The sequence below is a fragment of the Trichomonas vaginalis genome, chromosome IV (genome assembly GCF_026262505.1).
Source record: "Trichomonas vaginalis G3 chromosome IV, whole genome shotgun sequence".
Taxonomy (NCBI): Eukaryota; Parabasalia; order Trichomonadida; family Trichomonadidae; genus Trichomonas; species Trichomonas vaginalis.
Genome location: NC_067206.1, coordinates 35,542,037 through 35,558,613, shown reverse-complemented (window position 1 = coordinate 35,558,613; position 16,577 = coordinate 35,542,037). Strand labels below are relative to the sequence as shown.

General features: G+C 34.2%; 8 protein-coding genes across 8 annotated transcripts; 6 read left to right on the top strand and 2 right to left on the bottom strand.

The window, feature by feature from the left end:
- Window positions 1–142: 142 nt before the first annotated feature.
- Window positions 143–1,397, top strand: TVAGG3_0227300 (uncharacterized protein; the record flags this gene model as incomplete). Its single annotated transcript, XM_001313297.1, has 1 exon — window positions 143–1,393. One exon carries the CDS (start codon window positions 143–145, stop codon window positions 1,391–1,393), a length of 1,251 nt encoding a protein of 416 aa, XP_001313298.1.
- A 647-nt stretch (window positions 1,398–2,044) lies between these two features.
- On the top strand, window positions 2,045–4,394 carry TVAGG3_0227290 (inositol-3-phosphate synthase protein; the record flags this gene model as incomplete). Its single annotated transcript, XM_001313296.2, has 1 exon — window positions 2,291–3,829. The coding sequence occupies one exon, from the start codon at window positions 2,291–2,293 to the stop codon at window positions 3,827–3,829; it is 1,539 nt and encodes a 512-aa protein (XP_001313297.1).
- Window positions 4,395–5,045: 651 nt separating this feature from the next.
- Window positions 5,046–5,738, bottom strand: TVAGG3_0227280 (M7GPPPN-mRNA hydrolase family; the record flags this gene model as incomplete). The annotated part of the gene is made up of 1 exon (XM_001313295.1): window positions 5,046–5,738. One exon carries the CDS (start codon window positions 5,736–5,738, stop codon window positions 5,046–5,048), a length of 693 nt encoding a protein of 230 aa, XP_001313296.1.
- A 553-nt stretch (window positions 5,739–6,291) lies between these two features.
- TVAGG3_0227270 (Arp2/3 complex-mediated actin nucleation) lies at window positions 6,292–6,801 on the bottom strand (the record flags this gene model as incomplete). Its single annotated transcript, XM_001313294.2, has 1 exon — window positions 6,366–6,773. One exon carries the CDS (start codon window positions 6,771–6,773, stop codon window positions 6,366–6,368), a length of 408 nt encoding a protein of 135 aa, XP_001313295.1.
- A 302-nt stretch (window positions 6,802–7,103) lies between these two features.
- Window positions 7,104–8,441, top strand: TVAGG3_0227260 (armadillo (ARM) repeat-containing protein family; the record flags this gene model as incomplete). The annotated part of the gene is made up of 1 exon (XM_001313293.1): window positions 7,130–8,401. One exon carries the CDS (start codon window positions 7,130–7,132, stop codon window positions 8,399–8,401), a length of 1,272 nt encoding a protein of 423 aa, XP_001313294.1.
- Window positions 8,442–10,063: 1,622 nt separating this feature from the next.
- On the top strand, window positions 10,064–11,372 carry TVAGG3_0227250 (mRNA pseudouridine synthase/centromere/microtubule binding protein CBF5 family; the record flags this gene model as incomplete). The annotated part of the gene is made up of 1 exon (XM_001313292.2): window positions 10,159–11,334. The coding sequence occupies one exon, from the start codon at window positions 10,159–10,161 to the stop codon at window positions 11,332–11,334; it is 1,176 nt and encodes a 391-aa protein (XP_001313293.1).
- Window positions 11,373–11,819: 447 nt separating this feature from the next.
- TVAGG3_0227240 (uncharacterized protein) lies at window positions 11,820–12,926 on the top strand (the record flags this gene model as incomplete). Its single annotated transcript, XM_001313291.1, has 1 exon — window positions 11,820–12,356. One exon carries the CDS (start codon window positions 11,820–11,822, stop codon window positions 12,354–12,356), a length of 537 nt encoding a protein of 178 aa, XP_001313292.1.
- Window positions 12,927–12,977: 51 nt separating this feature from the next.
- Window positions 12,978–16,295, top strand: TVAGG3_0227230 (cyclic nucleotide phosphodiesterase family; the record flags this gene model as incomplete). Its single annotated transcript, XM_001313290.1, has 1 exon — window positions 13,012–16,272. One exon carries the CDS (start codon window positions 13,012–13,014, stop codon window positions 16,270–16,272), a length of 3,261 nt encoding a protein of 1,086 aa, XP_001313291.1.
- Window positions 16,296–16,577: the final 282 nt, after the last annotated feature.

Genomic DNA, 16,577 nt, shown 5'->3' with positions numbered 1-16,577 from the left:
TGCAATATTTTCAGAAGTTTACGTAAAATTACATGTCAAAATTATTATTTTGAGCTTTCTTGCAAAAATAATGTTTTCCAGAAGGTTAATGCTATATTCATTGTATTTTCTCAATTTCATAAGAAAGCAATTTTTTATTTTCATGTCTGCTGATAAGAAAAGTGTAAATTCAGCAGTATTGGAAATAAAAGGATGCCCATGGTGGGTGAAAACAAGTGATGTACATGATTTTCTAGGTAAATACGCACGTGTGGGTACTGTTTCCATAATTCCAAAAGTATCAAATAAAGATTCCTCTAAAACTGTATATTGCAACATTAAATCCAAGTACGAACTAATCAAAATTGCGAGAAAGGTCGAAAAATCCCCAGATCTTGGAGAAGGAGTCGAAGTCGAAATTTTGGATTCTTTTCCATCATTTGCAAAGAACAAATCCCCTGTTGCTGAAGCTCTTGATGGTCAAAGAGCACCGTTCTTGTTTGAAGATGACAGAGTTCAGATTCCTTTACATCCACAAGATTTCTTAGAAAATATCGTACCATTTTACTTCTCGGGATCATTAGAGAAAGAAAAGAAGTCCTTCCTTGAGCTTAATGCCGACCAAGGTGAGCCAGAATCTTCAAATAATAAATCAGAAATCCTTCGTCCACCATCAACTCCTCTAGAAATATTGCCACCACCTTCTATAACACCTCCATTACCTCCGCCTGTGCTTCCTCCTCCAATCGATTCAAGAATTTCAGGTCCACCGCCAATCATGGCAGCCAGACCTAATATGCCACCAGCATTCGATCAGAGACTACCTCCTCCAATATCTGCTGCACAACGTCCGACTATTGAACCAAGAATTGACATTCGGCCACAAATTCAACCAAATAACACCATTGAAATACGTCCACGTAATATACCAATCATACAGACAATTAATCGTCCAGGCCCTGATAATAAGAATGAACAATTAGATAAGCCAGATAACAAACCACTCATTAGAATACCAATAGCACGCGATGTACCTCAACAACCTCAAAAACCACCGATTTTAATTCGAGATTTACCAGCTTCTCAACAAATTACTCCACAAATCAGAGATATGCCTCAACAAATGCCACCTCCACTTCCTCCTCCACCGCCACCACCACCTTCTGGCATGCCAGAATATCGCCCACATCAACCAATGCCGCCATACGACCTCAGAGACCCATATATGTCTCGACCACATCCTCCACCACCACCGCCGCCATATGGAAGGGATCCTTACATGCGCGGACCACCGCCTCCTTACGATCCAAGAGATCCTTATATGCGTGGGCCTCCTCCACCTCCAATGCCTCCAAGAGATATGAGAGATATGCCGCCAAGGAATTGGCCGCCACAGGATAGAAGAAGATATTAAAAATATTTGTTATAGTTCTAAAATAATATATATATATTAAAAAATTTCTATGTTATATAAAATTTATTTTTATTATTAGTTAGTAGCTTCAAAATTTCAGTTTATTCTTAAATAGTAAAGAAAATAAAAAGTTTCCTCTGATGCAAAACTTTGCAATTCTTTGTAAATCTGCATCATTATACTGATTCAATATCATGTTATTAATTTTTAACTAAAAAAACAGATAGATTTAGTAAAGAATTCAAATGTGCAATTTGAGTTCCGATCATTTCGCAGGATTTTGAAGATACCTGTAATTTTTTGAAATTAGTGGTCAAATTATGATATTTCCAAAAGAATAATGCTATAAAAGCTAATGTATAATTGTTTATTCGTATATATTGTTGACGGTAGCTTTATTTGATAAATTGAATTGTTTTTCGTCGATCAAAATGGTTAAGATCCTCAGGATAAGGGTATCTAGTTTAATAAAATAGGAAATACATCATCAATAGTTGCATTCAATATGTCTGGTCTCTCTTTTATTTGAAGTGATCTGCGAAATTTTTGAAAAATGAGAATTATAAAATCCCTGAATTAAATCGATTATTATAAGCATACCGAAAAATTTCAATTAGCAACGTTAATTGCTATCAATTAAGATCAATTAATATATTTGTATACCTCAATGAGGTGTAATTAGAATTATCGACAAGTTTCAAAAACTCTATCTTATTTTTAATTCAATTTCTAACCTTTAGACAATATCAAAATTTTCGCTTTAAAAATAGATAGATACATGAATTTAGAGGTAATCATTAATGATCGCAAACTGAGCGGAAAACCGTCTTAACACTCACAAATTGATTTGAATATCGTAAAAATTCGGATTGAAAATGGTTACTTCATTTCTCAAGAATGCTCGCTAACGAGTTCTCTGTTGACGCACCTAATGTTACCATCAAGGGTGAGGAAATGATTTCTCACTATGACTACCATACATCTCACGTCGTTGCTGGCGCTGATGGCATCAAGATTGTCCCAGAAACAAAGAAGTTCGAGTTCAAGACAGATTTACATGTTCCAAAGACCGGTGTCATGCTCATTGGCTGGGGTGGCAACAACGGTACAACACTCACATCCGGTGTTTACGCTAACAAGCACGGTCTTGTTTGGGATACAAAGCGCGGAGAAGTTAAGGCTAACTACCATGGCTCCCTCACACAATGCGCTACAACATACCTTGGCCAAGATGAAAAGGGCACAACATATGTTGCTCCATTCAAGGCTTTACTCCCAATGGTCAATCCAAACGACTTAGTCATCGGCGGCTGGGATATCTCCAAGCTTAACATCTACGAGTCCGCTCGCCGTGCCCATGTCATGGAACCAGCCATGCTCATCCAACTCAAGGACGAGCTCGAGAAGATGCACCCACTCCCAGCTGTCTTCGACCTCAACTTCGTTGCTCCAAACCAGAAGGATCGTGCTGACAACGTTATCCCAGACAACAAGTGGGAACAGCTCGAGACAGTCCGTAAGCAGATGAGAGACTTCAAGGAGCAGAACAAGCTCGAGAAGCTCATCATCCTCTGGACAGCCAACACAGAGAGATACTGCGAAGTCAAGGAAGGCGTCCACATGACACCAGAACAGCTCCTTCAGGCCATCAAGAACAACGACCCAGAAATTTCTCCATCAACAATCTACGCTACAGCTGCTATCCTCGAACACATCCCATACATCAATGGTTCTCCACAGAACACATTCGTTCCAGGACTTATCCAGCTCGCTGAACGCGAAGATGTCGCCATCATGGGTGATGACTTCAAGACAGGCCAGACAAAATTCAAATCAGTCATGGCTGACTTCCTCATCTCATCAGGCCTCAAGTTAACAGCTGTTGTTTCCTATAACCACCTTGGTAACAACGATGGCCTCAACCTCGATTTCGAGAAGTGCTTCCGCTCAAAGCAGATCTCAAAGTCCTCCGTCATCGATGATATGGTTGGCTACAACCCAATCCTCTATCCAAACGGCGAGCACCCAGATCACGTTGTTGTCATCAAGTACGTCCCATCTGTTGGCGACTCAAAGCGTGCTCTCGATGAATACGACTCTGACATCTTCTGCGGTGGCAAGAACATCATCTCCGTCCACAACACATGCGAAGATTCCCTTCTTGCTGCTCCATTGATGCTCGACCTCATCATCCTTATGGAACTCTTCACACGTGTCCAGCTCAAGGATGAGACAATGAAGGACTTCCACCACATGAACGCTGTCTACTCCGTTCTTTCCTTCCTCCTCAAGGCTCCAAGAACACCAACAGGCACACCAGTCATCAACTCACTCTTCCAGCAGCGTGCTTGCATGGAGAACATCCTCCGTGCTACACGTGGTCTTCAGCCACTTAACAACATGCACCTCGAATGGAAGATGCCAAAGAACCAGTAAGATTTATTACTCAAATTTGTAAGAATAAAAACACCATTCATTTAATAATTCTTTTTATTTTTGTGTAATATTTGAACTCCAAGAAGAAAATAAATATTGAATTTAACTGAAGTAATTTAAGTGAGAATTGTAATGCAATCCTTTAGATACTTCATCTAAAGTAAAGCATTGTTTGAATTCCTAGGGTTTTGTAATATCATGTAAATGATAAGGTGAATAAAGGGAATTTGGATTAAAAATGTATAATAAATGCAAATAGTTTTGTTTGTAGTTTTATTGCGTATGGATCTTATTGATATATTTTCAACTGTAATTGGATATTTAACAAATAAAACGTTGTAAAATTTGATAGACTTAATTTCGATTGAATTAATTGATGTATTTGATGAGGTGTGCTATTGCTTTTGACAATAATGTCATCTCTTCTTATTAATTTTGATAATATTTTAATATAGGCGAAATGGGGCTTGAAATGACCTAAACAATCTTAGAATAAGCATTTTGTATAATATTAGGCTCACATAGATTTCAAAAAAAAATTCAAAATTAAGAAAATGGAGAGAAATCCAACATTTTTGATTTTGAAAATTTGAAATCCAAAATATTTTTGGAATTTCTTTTCCTGAAATTTAATTTTGAATGGCATTTCCTCAAGTTATGAAGAAATCAAATAATGCAAATAATTTAATATTATCTATATTTATGATTTATTTTAGTAAAACTTAGTTTTCACATAATATTTTTTCAATATTATAACAATTGTGGATATCTATTCCACAGATCTTAACAATGGCTATAATTCCATATGAAAAAGCAAGTTCCACTCTCACATTCATAAGCCACTTCTATTTAGAAAATAATATTTTCAAAAACAGGGAGTCATATATAATTTACAAGAAATGTTTATTTATATCACATGGTTTGAGGTATATTAACGTAATTTTGATTTAATTTTGTTTCTTTAGTTTGCTTTTGTCACTAAAACACGCATTTATTTGCATCTGGTACATAGTTTGCTTCTAAATACATTTTCTATTAGTTTTTCATATGAAATTTGTAATGTTACGGAATATTCAACAAATATTACGACATAAGTAATATAATTAAGTATTAATCGGATAATTCTTTACAATTGTCGATAGTTCATTAGAGATATGTTCAAAGAAGCTCTAAAAAGGAGAATAATTTTTTGATTTTTTCAAATTGAAGATTCTTGTTATCTTGGAGGACATTTTTGAGCAATCCAGTCATAAAAATCTTGATCCGTTGGATATTCTAAGCTCTGATGTACTTCGTTTATAGGTATCCAATGTGTACTTTGTATTTCCCAGCGAAAATGTGGATGGGCTACTGTAGAATCGTCTAAGTCAGAGAATGCTGCATAATATCTGTATTTACTTAATAATGAAATTCCTTCGTAAAATCTGTCCTTTTGTATCCATTTTGATGCATCAATATCTGTTTCTTCGAAGCATTCTTGAATTGCACAATCGACAGGTTCAAGACCTTGTTGGTGTTTACCTTTTGGAAAAGTATAATTATTTTGATATGTCTTTAAAACAAGTACTTTTTCCATTTTCTTATCAAAAATGATGACTCCAGCAACATCAACACTCCATTCCCAGTGAAACATGTTCATATCTAAATATGATAATAATGTCGGGAAATTTTTGAATAATTTACTGGGAAAATCCTTCCAATACTGACTCTTTTGCTTATTGTCAACGTTTTTGGCTAGCATATCATAGTAATAGTATTGTGCGTTCGTTATTGAAATCGAAATATCAAATCTATTGTTATATACTAATTCTTGTCTTTTCGCAAGCTCTTTCTCTTTCAGAATATCCTTGAACCAGCTGGTATTGATTATAAAACGACTCGACAGCTCGTTAAAATCGTCTTCATTCATAGAAAATTTTTGACAAAAAATGCGAGAAATAATTTCACTAAATATCTCTTGCGAATAATGATCCACTGTTGGTTTGGCAATGAAATAAACTTACATCTGATTTAGTACTTTCTCCAGCAGTGTATGGTGCTTGGTCACATTCAACTACTGTGGCATATTTTACTTATTTTTTCACTTTGCAGAGATGATGTTTTCTAATTTGACGTAAGGGGCTTTGTTGATCACATGGCGCACATAATTATCACATAATCTAGAAGCAATTTGATATTTGTTCGAATCAATCTGAACATGAATGAAAAGGAAATTTTATTTCTCAAGTATTATTTTTCGCTTAAGATATAATATCTGTCGCTTAGTTTGAATTATTTAAGCTCAGTCATCCTACTGGTTAAGTTCTGAATAAGTGATTTCATTCTTCGAATTTTGATAACTTGCGAGTGGCAGAAATAAAAATGCTGGAAAGTGAGCAGAGTGGAATATGTGTTGATGACAGATAATGAAAGTTAATAGAAGAACTTCAAATTTTTCAAAAAATGAAAAAATTAAAAAAGATGTCAGTTTCATATTTAGAATATTTTCGTATCACGATTAAAAATCAAAGTTTTATAATCTTTTAAAGTAACCACTTTAAACTTCAAGGCGAGTGTGGATAGAGCGGATGATAGGACCAAGATTAGAGACCTTGCAGATTTCTTCATGGATCGTAAGAAGGTACATGTGATCGTATTCTTCTTGGAAGCCGCGGTAAACAAATTTCATAAGTGTATCACGTTCTTCATCTGTAAGACCTTTGATTGTGGCGGCAAGTTTGCTTTTCTCGATTGATGTGACAATTGTAAGAACGCTCTTGGCAGCGGCGTCCTTGGCATCCTTGAATAACTTAGCGCCTTCCACGCCTTTCTTGCCTTCCGGATTTGCCTTCTTTTCACGAACTGGCATTTCCTCTAAAACACTCTGAAGAGCCTCTAATGGGTTAGTTCTGACTTTATTTTGTGCATCGAGGAGTTTTGCTGCAAGAGTTTCAGCGTAGGACATTTGATACTGGATAAAAATTCAATATAAAGTCACCTTTCTCCTTCACTTCTTCAGCTCTTTTATCATTGATCAATGATGACACTAAAAATAAGAATTCTCTTAGACAACGTATATATTTTACATACTTTTCGCATCATAATCACATTTGAAGATCTTTTTTTGAAATCTAATTTTCTTTCTGATTGCTTCTAAATGATATTCTAAGCTTTGCTTTCTGCATGAGAAGCTATCTGCATCAGAACCATATCTAAATTCTTGATAAGCATCTTTTCACAATAAGATTATGTATTTTTAGCAATATCTCTATTAAAAATAATCATTAAAAGACTATAAACAATTAATTCTATTGAAACTGAATGAATATAATTCAGTTGGAAAATCTTCTATTTCATCGTCAAGAAAACAATCAATTCAAACCAAGACAATATGGGCCGGATGAAATAGTTATTAATTGGAATGATCCACAAACAGTATTTCAGGCATTTGAATCAGATTATTTTGATATAATTCTTCAAGGACTCTTTGATTTTTCAAATGACATCAATAATCTTGATGTGTTTATAAATTATATACCACAATTAATTGATTATTTACTAATTTTTTCAGAAAATCAACAGCATTACGTTCAAGACTATGCAAAACATATTCTTGTCAAACTTTTTTATGCTCATGATGATTCTGATATGACAGATTTTAGAAAAGCAGCATATGATTATCTTTTCTCGCTCTCTCAAAATCTTAATACTGATATTAAATTCTATATGCTCTTATCAAAGCTATTTGAACAATCTCTAGCTATTAAACAATACATTTCTCTTAATCCATTGCTTGAAACTATCATTGATACAAATCCTCAAATATTATCGCTTGAAAACCTTAAATATTATGCATCAACTCTCAAATATTTACTAAGTGACTCTCAGGTAATGCCAGGAGATAAGCTTTCAAGAATAGTTAAGAAAATTTTTGAAATTTTAGATTTTTGTTCAGACGAAAATGTCCAAAACGACTGTACACAGAGTTTAAACTACTTTACAAGTGATGTAAACCGGACATCAAGCTTTATCACCTCAAAATACGTTCAAAAATTGTTAAATTTATTCCCAAATACGAATCCTATATCAAAAGGACACATCCTTGTTATATTTAGTAACTGTTACGGATGTCCAATTTCATCACTTCAGCATTCAATAAAAGAATTAATACCTTTGAGCAGTTTCTCTTCGTTTCTTGAAGATGAGAGTGATATTGTTAGGTTAAACACAATTATCGCTTTATTTAATTGCTTCCAAAATGATGAAATGACAATTTCTGAAGCATATGAATCAGGAATTCTTGAAAAACTGTTTTCTCTCATACAAATAGAAAATTTCTCAACGACAAAGCAAATAGTTAGATGTCTGTTGATCGCTGCTCAATCAGCAACTTCAGAAATTTTCAAAATGTTTGAAAATCAAAATTTTATAGAATATTTAGGGGAATTGTTAACCAATGGCGATGATTATCTTGTTGACATTGTTAAATCATTTGCCATTCTATATAAAGAAAGAAAAGAATCAGGATATCAATTTGATGAAAATTTGATTGATTATCTTGAGCTGTTTATTGATTCATGTGATCTAGAATAGCTATCACCCACTTTACATGTTTGTATTTTTATAATAAAACTATCCTTTAAGAAAATATCAGTTTTAAAATTGATTTTTTGTTATATTTCTTTAAAAAATCGAATTACATAACAACATCATGAAGAAATTATTACAGATTTTGAATAGTGATTTCATGATATTTTATCGAATTTCAATCTTTTATTGATAGAACTAACATCAATAATAAGATCAGCATAAAATTCCATATACAAGAAAATTTATGCTTTAAGGAGGTTATAATGTACTCAGGTGAAGAAATTTTGAAATTGATTTTAGAATTATCATGTTTTTATGTTTGTTGGAATATAAAATAGGGATTTAAAAACGGTTTCGCCAAATGGCGAATTGCTGAAAATTCGCTAACTCAGCCTGATTTTTTCGAATTCGGCGAACTCAAAAAGTGACATAATTTATACTGAATCTCGCTATAATCATTGATAATTTTTGCATATGTCAAATAGTTACAGTATGTTTATAACTTTATTTCGTATAGTCATGATGCTCATGATAACCATTTTGAATTTAAGTGAATAATTGACAGATTCAAGGCGTCAATACTTGTTTTTGGAAACTTATCATATAACTTCAAATATATTAATACAGTACCATGCAAATACTGTAATGACTTCTCGTGTTTTTTAGATAATCTCGATAATATCTTTTATTTATCTCATTATATTGAATAATTTCTTCTTCTTTTCAATTATCTTTTTACACAAGTAAATCCTATTATTAGAAATGCTGAGTAATTGAGAAAAACCTAAATATTTGCAAATATTATCTAATTTTAGATAAATTCCTTCACAATATCATAAAGGAAGAGATTCCAAATAATATTAATAATATTAAGTATTAGTGTGCGGAAAAGGCAACAATTTATTTCATTCAAATTTTTCAAATTAAAACCATGCCATTTCTTAAAGCGCACATAAAAACTGTTTATGTTATGAGTAATAATTTATAACGAACTTAATCATAAAGTTCTTATTTTTGAATTCAAAATTATTCTGATTAGTTAGTATGAGAATAAATTGTTATGATTTAATCAAACTAACATCAAGAAAAGCTAATTTTGCAATCAGCATAATGAAATGCAAAACCAAAAAAAATAATATTTTTTAATCGTGAACAAATATGAACTTTATTGTCATAATATATATATTCATCAAATATATTTTGCAAATTGATAAGAAAAATGGAAACATAATATTGGCCTTAACGTCTTCGCCAAATTGCGAATTCGCCATTTGGCGATCGCCATTTTGCGAATTCGCCATTTTGTAAAGTAAAATTGAGAGGAAAACGATAATCCCAAAATAAAAATAATAGACCCTATCTTAAAATCATGAAGATTATCACACAATAAAAATGTAAGACCCTTTATTAATAAAAAACGAGAATTCCACAAAATAAAAATAACAGACCCTTTTATATGGTTTGGAAATTGAAAAATGGCAAATTCGCCAAAAAATTAGAAGTGGCGCAATTCGCCATTTTGCGAACTTTTTTAAAATCCCTATATAAAAAGCGCATAAACTATATAAAATAATAACTAATATTACTTTGGAATCGAGACACAAGATTTCATCAAATCAAGATTGTGGATAAATCAAAACTAGAAGAATAATTTAAAATTAACATCATGAATACATACCAAATAATGCATTAGATCTTGTAAAATCTCATTGTGTTCTTGACGATAGAGATTGGTCCTGCTCCAGTCATTCAAAAGGTCAATGAGCGACGCAATTGCACCTTCGAACGAGACATCTACAATAGATACATCTAAATGGCCACTTCTCCTTAAAGGTTACAGCAACCTTGTATGCAGAGATGGCTTATATACACCATTACCATGCGGACATTCACCATTAAAGCGTCCATTAAAAGATTACATGAAATATGGTGTTATCAATCTTGATAAGCCATCAAATCCATCATCACACGAAATTGTTTCATGGGTAAAGAGAATCCTTGGCGTTGCAAAGACAGGACATTCCGGCACTCTCGATCCAAAGGTTACAGGCTGCCTTATCATTTGCATTGAGAACGCAACATGCATTGGCAAGTCTCAACAAAATGCTGGTAAGGAATACGTCGCTGTTCTTCGTTTATTCGAAACAGTTCCAAGAGAAAAACTCGAAGAGGCCATCAAGTTCCTCACTGGAAAGCTTTATCAGTGCCCACCAGCTATCTCAGCCGTTAAGAAGCAACTTCGTGTCCGCCAAGTTTATTCAAATGAATTAATCGAATACGATGATGAACAGAAGCTAGCTGTTATGCGCGTTGCCTGCGAAGCTGGTACATATATCCGTACACTCTGCGAGCACCTTGGTCTTTATCTTGGTGTTGGTGGTGAAATGGCCGAACTTCGTAGAACACGTTCCGGCTTTACAACAGAAACATGCGGTCTCGTCACAATGCACGATGTCCTCGATGCTAAGTACCTTTATGACAAGGAAGGCAACGAGAAGTACTTGAGACGTGTTATCCGCCCACTCGAATGGATGCTTAGGAATATGAAGCGTATTGTCGTCAAGGATTCTGCTATTGACGCTATCTGCCATGGCGCTCCAATTTATATCCCAGGTATCATGAGATTCGATAATACAATCGAAACAGGCGACCAAGTTGTCGTCATTACAGCTAAGGGTGAGGCTATCGCTCTCGCCATCGCTACAATGACAGCTCAACAGATGTCCGTCAATCAGAAGGATGTAGCTGCTACACTCAAGCGTGTTATTATGGATAGAGGCACATACGTCAAGAGCTGGGGTAAGGGTCCTGTTGCTCTCGAGAAGAAGAAACTCATCGCTGAAGGAAAGCTCGAGAAGAATGGTAAGCCAAATGAAAAGACACCAAAGGACTGGCTCCGCAATACACTCAATGGTAAGGTTAAAAACAACAAATAAAGATTTTATAGCATTTATTGAATTTTATTTAATTTGCAAACAAAAAACTTTTTTCTTAAACAAAAACAACTGATATAAAACATCATTGCATAATACATTTGGTTGTGAAATGAGATTTCATCATTTCAAATTTGATATTATATGAATCAGAGTAATTTTCTTCAATGATATGATATCAAACTAAATACCAAATCATTTAATCAAAATTAGAGTGTGAATTTTGTTTCAATAACATTATTTGATTCAAATGATAAAACTGTATTGAATTAATCATGTAACTTGGCATAAATATCTTAATTGGGTATATTTTTAACAGTAAATCAATCAAAAATGCATGCGTTTATTGAGATGTTTCCACATTTCTCCAAAAATTAAAAATTTTAGGAAAATTGGCTAATGAAATCGAGATAAATCATCTAGTTTGTCATTAATTTCTTTATAATTTTGAACAATTTGAAGAGTTGAGATTTACCAAAAAGTGACAAATGGAAATTGAGCAACTAAATAAGCTGTTTTCAGAGTCAAATGGTATTGAAGAAGTAGCGCATAGATTAACGCCAGAGTTATTTGTCGATATAATCAGAGATTTTGATTCTTTCCCATCAAAAATCCAATGTTCTTATCTTCAAACAGCATTATTCTTAAACGACGAACAATTTAGTAATATATCGAATGGATACAAGAAAATACTTGATATTGCATCCAGATCAACTGATCTTTGGGTTCAAAGATTGTACGAACACTTCAAAAATTACCCATCACTAGAGAAAGTTGATGATTTTATTATGTTCCCTCTTGAAGCACAAAGCTATGATGAATATCAGCCATTTAAATTCAAAAGTGATCCAAAACCAATCGAAAATCACATTGGTCCGGATCCAGCTTTTTCAACAGCACCTCCAAGTCAATACATTAAGAAACCAATAGCTCCAGAAGTACCAGGAGTAATGCCAAAACCATCATACAAACAACAATCTCAGAAACAAATGTCCATCAGCGCTTTCATTCCAAATCATCATTAATCTATCATCAGATACTATATATAGAGTTATTCATATAAGTTTTCGACATTATTTATGAATTTATAGATTATATTATGTTATTTCTTTCAATTTCAAACAGAAAACCACTTTACTATTAACAGAAAATGTATACTACTGATATTATGTTTTAAATCATATTTCATCAAAAATATCTTCGATATAACATTAATATTTTGTTTTTTTTTGTAACTATACTAAATATTTGCTTTCAAAAATTTTATTGTTGTCTATTGTTTTTTTCAAAAACCCTCAAAATAAGGATATATTTTTATTCATTTCATTTCAATGCAAAAACACTCTAATAAGATATGCTTTATGCCTTTTTATATTATTGTGAAGATGTAATTTAAGTCAATAATACAAATAAATTATAAGAGTTCATATTTTATACTAGTTATAGAGAAAACAACATCATAAATAACAAACAATCCAAAAGTATGATCAATTAATCATATTGTCAGTTGAATACAATAAAGCTATTGATTTCCAAATTTTGACAAGCATAAACACCCAATATTTTTATGAATTTGGGTAATTTATATCTTTCTTGTTGTTCCTCAATATTTCATTTGTATAAAAAAATTATAAAAAATTTAACACGTTTTTTTCTTCAACTCAAAACTAAAATCTTGGGATGAGCTCGAATAGGAAGGTTAAGCAAGTAATCGGGCAATCATCCCTATCTAGTTTGCAAAATCACAAGGTACAATCAGTTCAAGAAGCTGCAGCTACATCAAATCCAGTAAAATCAGGCGGAAAGAAATCATTACACGGCGAAAACGCTATAGAAAAGCTTTTCGATGAAATTATGGAAGGCATACAGGATAAACCACCGAATACAGTCCTAGAAGACATATTGCATCAAGTCTTTGATACATCACAAACAATATTATGGACATACCTTCCAAATATCAATGCATTATACTCACCAACATTTTCAGTAACAGTTCCTCTTACACAATCCTTCTTATTAACAGGTCTAAGATCGCGTGTTCCAATAGCAGTTCATAACCAGTCACAACATCCATCATTTGTCTTAGCTGTTGATACAAAAGTCTTACCACCAAACTCCCCTGTTATGATGATCCCAATTATGTCAAGAGATTTCGCTCCAATCGCTGTAATTCAATTAACAAGGAGAAATGAGAATCCTTTCTCAACAATAGACTTGCAAAACGCTACAAAACTCACAAAGAAGTTCACTAACTACAGTTCTTTCATTTTCGATAGTCCACAAATCTTAAAATCTTCATATTCTTGTGTTCAAATCGAATCATTGCAAAATACAATCAACAACATTTGCGCAGCAGTTACAAAGCTCATGAGATGCAGAAAAGCTGAAATCTGGCTCTTCAGACGCAGAAAGAATATTTTCTTAAAATTTGATACGATATCAGCCGAAGAAATCCCTGTTTCCGAAGCCAAAACAGGTATTGCAGGCTATGTACTCACTACATGTTCCACAGTAAGTGAAAGAAACGTCTGTGATAACGCAAATTACAATCCAACGTCGGATGGCTTCTATCCTGAAGCCTTTCTCGGAGTTCCTTTCGTAGAGAAGACTAAGCGTGTCTGGTGCGTTGTTTGCCGTGGAAGATCTTCTCCTCCTTATTTCACACCGAACGATACGGCCAAATTAACCGCCATTTCATCGTTCGTTGTCCAGTCAGTTTCATCGGCGTTTCTCCCTGAAAAAGTCGATAGCCAGAAACAAAATTTCCAAGAAAGACTACATGCTTTGTTGGAAGTCGCTGAAGCTCTTTCAGGAATATTGGTTATTGACCAACTAATACCTATGATCATGGAAAAGAGCTGTTCCCTCTTAAATGCCGAGAGATGCAGTTTATTCTTGGTTGATGTAGTCAAGAAAGAGCTGAAAACCTTCTTCCATGGTGGTTTGGCCAATGCTATTAGAATTCCTCTCACAAGCGGTATCGCAGGTAAGACAGCAACCACTGGAGAAACAATTAATATCCAAGATGCCTACAACGACGTCAATTTCGATCGTTCCATCGATGCAAAAACCGGATACAGGACAAAATCAATTTTGGCAACACCTATTTATAACAACAGAGGTGAAATTATCGGTGTTACAGAAATGATCAACAAATGCAACGATGGAATCTTTGATGAAGAGGATATTAGACTTCTTATAGGCTTCAACGTCTTCTGCGGTATTTCTCTTGATAACGCGAAGCTTTATGAGGCTTCATTAAACTTGGCCAGACAAGTTCGCAGCTTTGTTGACATTTCAACATCATTAAACCAGTCCAATGCACTCAGAAACACATTAACGGATATTCTTACTAACGCAATGGCCGCAATTAACGGAACAGGAGCCACATTGTACAGGGTTGATAAAGAAAAAGCAATTATCGAACTTGTACATGTCGGTGGACCAGCCAAATACGGTGAATTGTTCGCAAAAGAGGTCGCTGACCTTGGCCAACCAAAGATTTACACTGCAGACCAAATTGCTGAGAAACTACAATCATTAAACCTTCAAAATGCCGTTGAAGAGATGCTCGGAAACACCGAGGCCGCAGCCAAACTCGAGAACCAAGCAAGTAGAGTAAGAAGATCTGTCTTATTCGGCAGTGATTCGGCCATTTGTGAACAAATTTGCTGTTTGCCATTGATAAACAGTGAAGGCGAAGTCATTGGCGTAATGTTGTTGATGTCAATACAAAGAATGATGAACGAGGACATGAGTTTACTCGATTGTTTCGCAATTTTCGCAGCAGTTTCTTTGGAAAGATCCGAATTGAAAGATATCGCGAAACTCGGTTCAATTGAGTTCGAACTCAAAGAATGGGTAGCGGACAATGAAAGAGAACTGACGAACCAAATCCCTGTCAAGCTCCAATTACCTATTGAAGAGTCTTCGAAGCTTTGGATTGTAAGTTTCGATGCTCCGAAATGGGCAGGAATTGGTTTCTTCAAAGAAGTTTTCGCAATTTTCGCAAGGTTCAAATTCCAAGAAAACTACGGAATATCGAACGAAAAACTCTTCAGATTCCTCTGCGAACTAAGAGATACATACAACAAAGTTCCTTACCACAATTGGAGACATGCTTGCGATGTTACTCAGTTTGTAACTTACGAAATCATTTTGAGTGGCGCAGAAAAAATTTTGTCGAACATGGAATTGTTCGCTTTGATTGTTGCCGCTTTGTGCCATGATGCAAATCACGATGGTTTCACAAACGTCTTCAATGAAAAAGCAGAAACTCCTTTAGGTATTTTGTTCAAGAACCAGTCAGTCATGGAAACTCATCATTGCGAAGTTGCCATTGGAATTATTTCTAAAGAAGAAACGAATTTGTTCGCGAAATTGAAGTCACAAGATTTCAAATTCATGTGGACAACAATCATCGAATTGATATTGGCTACAGATATGTCTAAACACTTCACGTTATTGAAGGAATTCAAGGCTTTGAACGATGAAGGAAAATGGGATAAGACACAGCCAGATATCAGATTGAGAATGATGAAATTGCTCCTTAAGACAGCAGATATTTCCAACGTGTCAAGACCATTCGAACTTGCTGATAGATGGTGCGATGTTTTGTGCGAAGAATTCTTCAGACAAGGTGATTTGGAAATGGCTTCTGGCATGCAATACACTTCTGATTTGAATGATAGAGAGCACTTGGATAAACCAAAGTCACAGATCGGTTTCTACACATTCGTTTGCTTGCCTCTTTACCAGGCAACTGCACAGGCTTTCCCTCCTCTCGAAGTAAATGTTCAACAAGTACAATCGAACTTGGCTGTTTGGAAAGCAGCCTTCGAAAAGAAACAAGCAGAAGCAGCTGCAGCAAATCCTCCTCCAGCTAATAATCCACCATCTGCTAATAATGCTCAACCAGCAAATAATGCAGAGAAGAAGTAATTTTTATTTTTTTTTATAATTATTTATAAACTATTTGAATATTTTTTTAATAGTGTAATTCACTTATACCATCTATACAATGATATAAAAGAAGGATTCCTTAAAAATGAATCCTCATTATGGAATTTTATACATTTACTGAAAAAATTAAAATAATGAAGGAATTAATGAAATATGATATTTTCTGATTTCAATGAAATTACATACTATCCTTCGTCAGGTGATTTCATTATTATATATGATTAACTTTAAATAAATGCTCCTTCGTGAATATTAGCCATCAAAAGGATCCGAGATAATAGCTT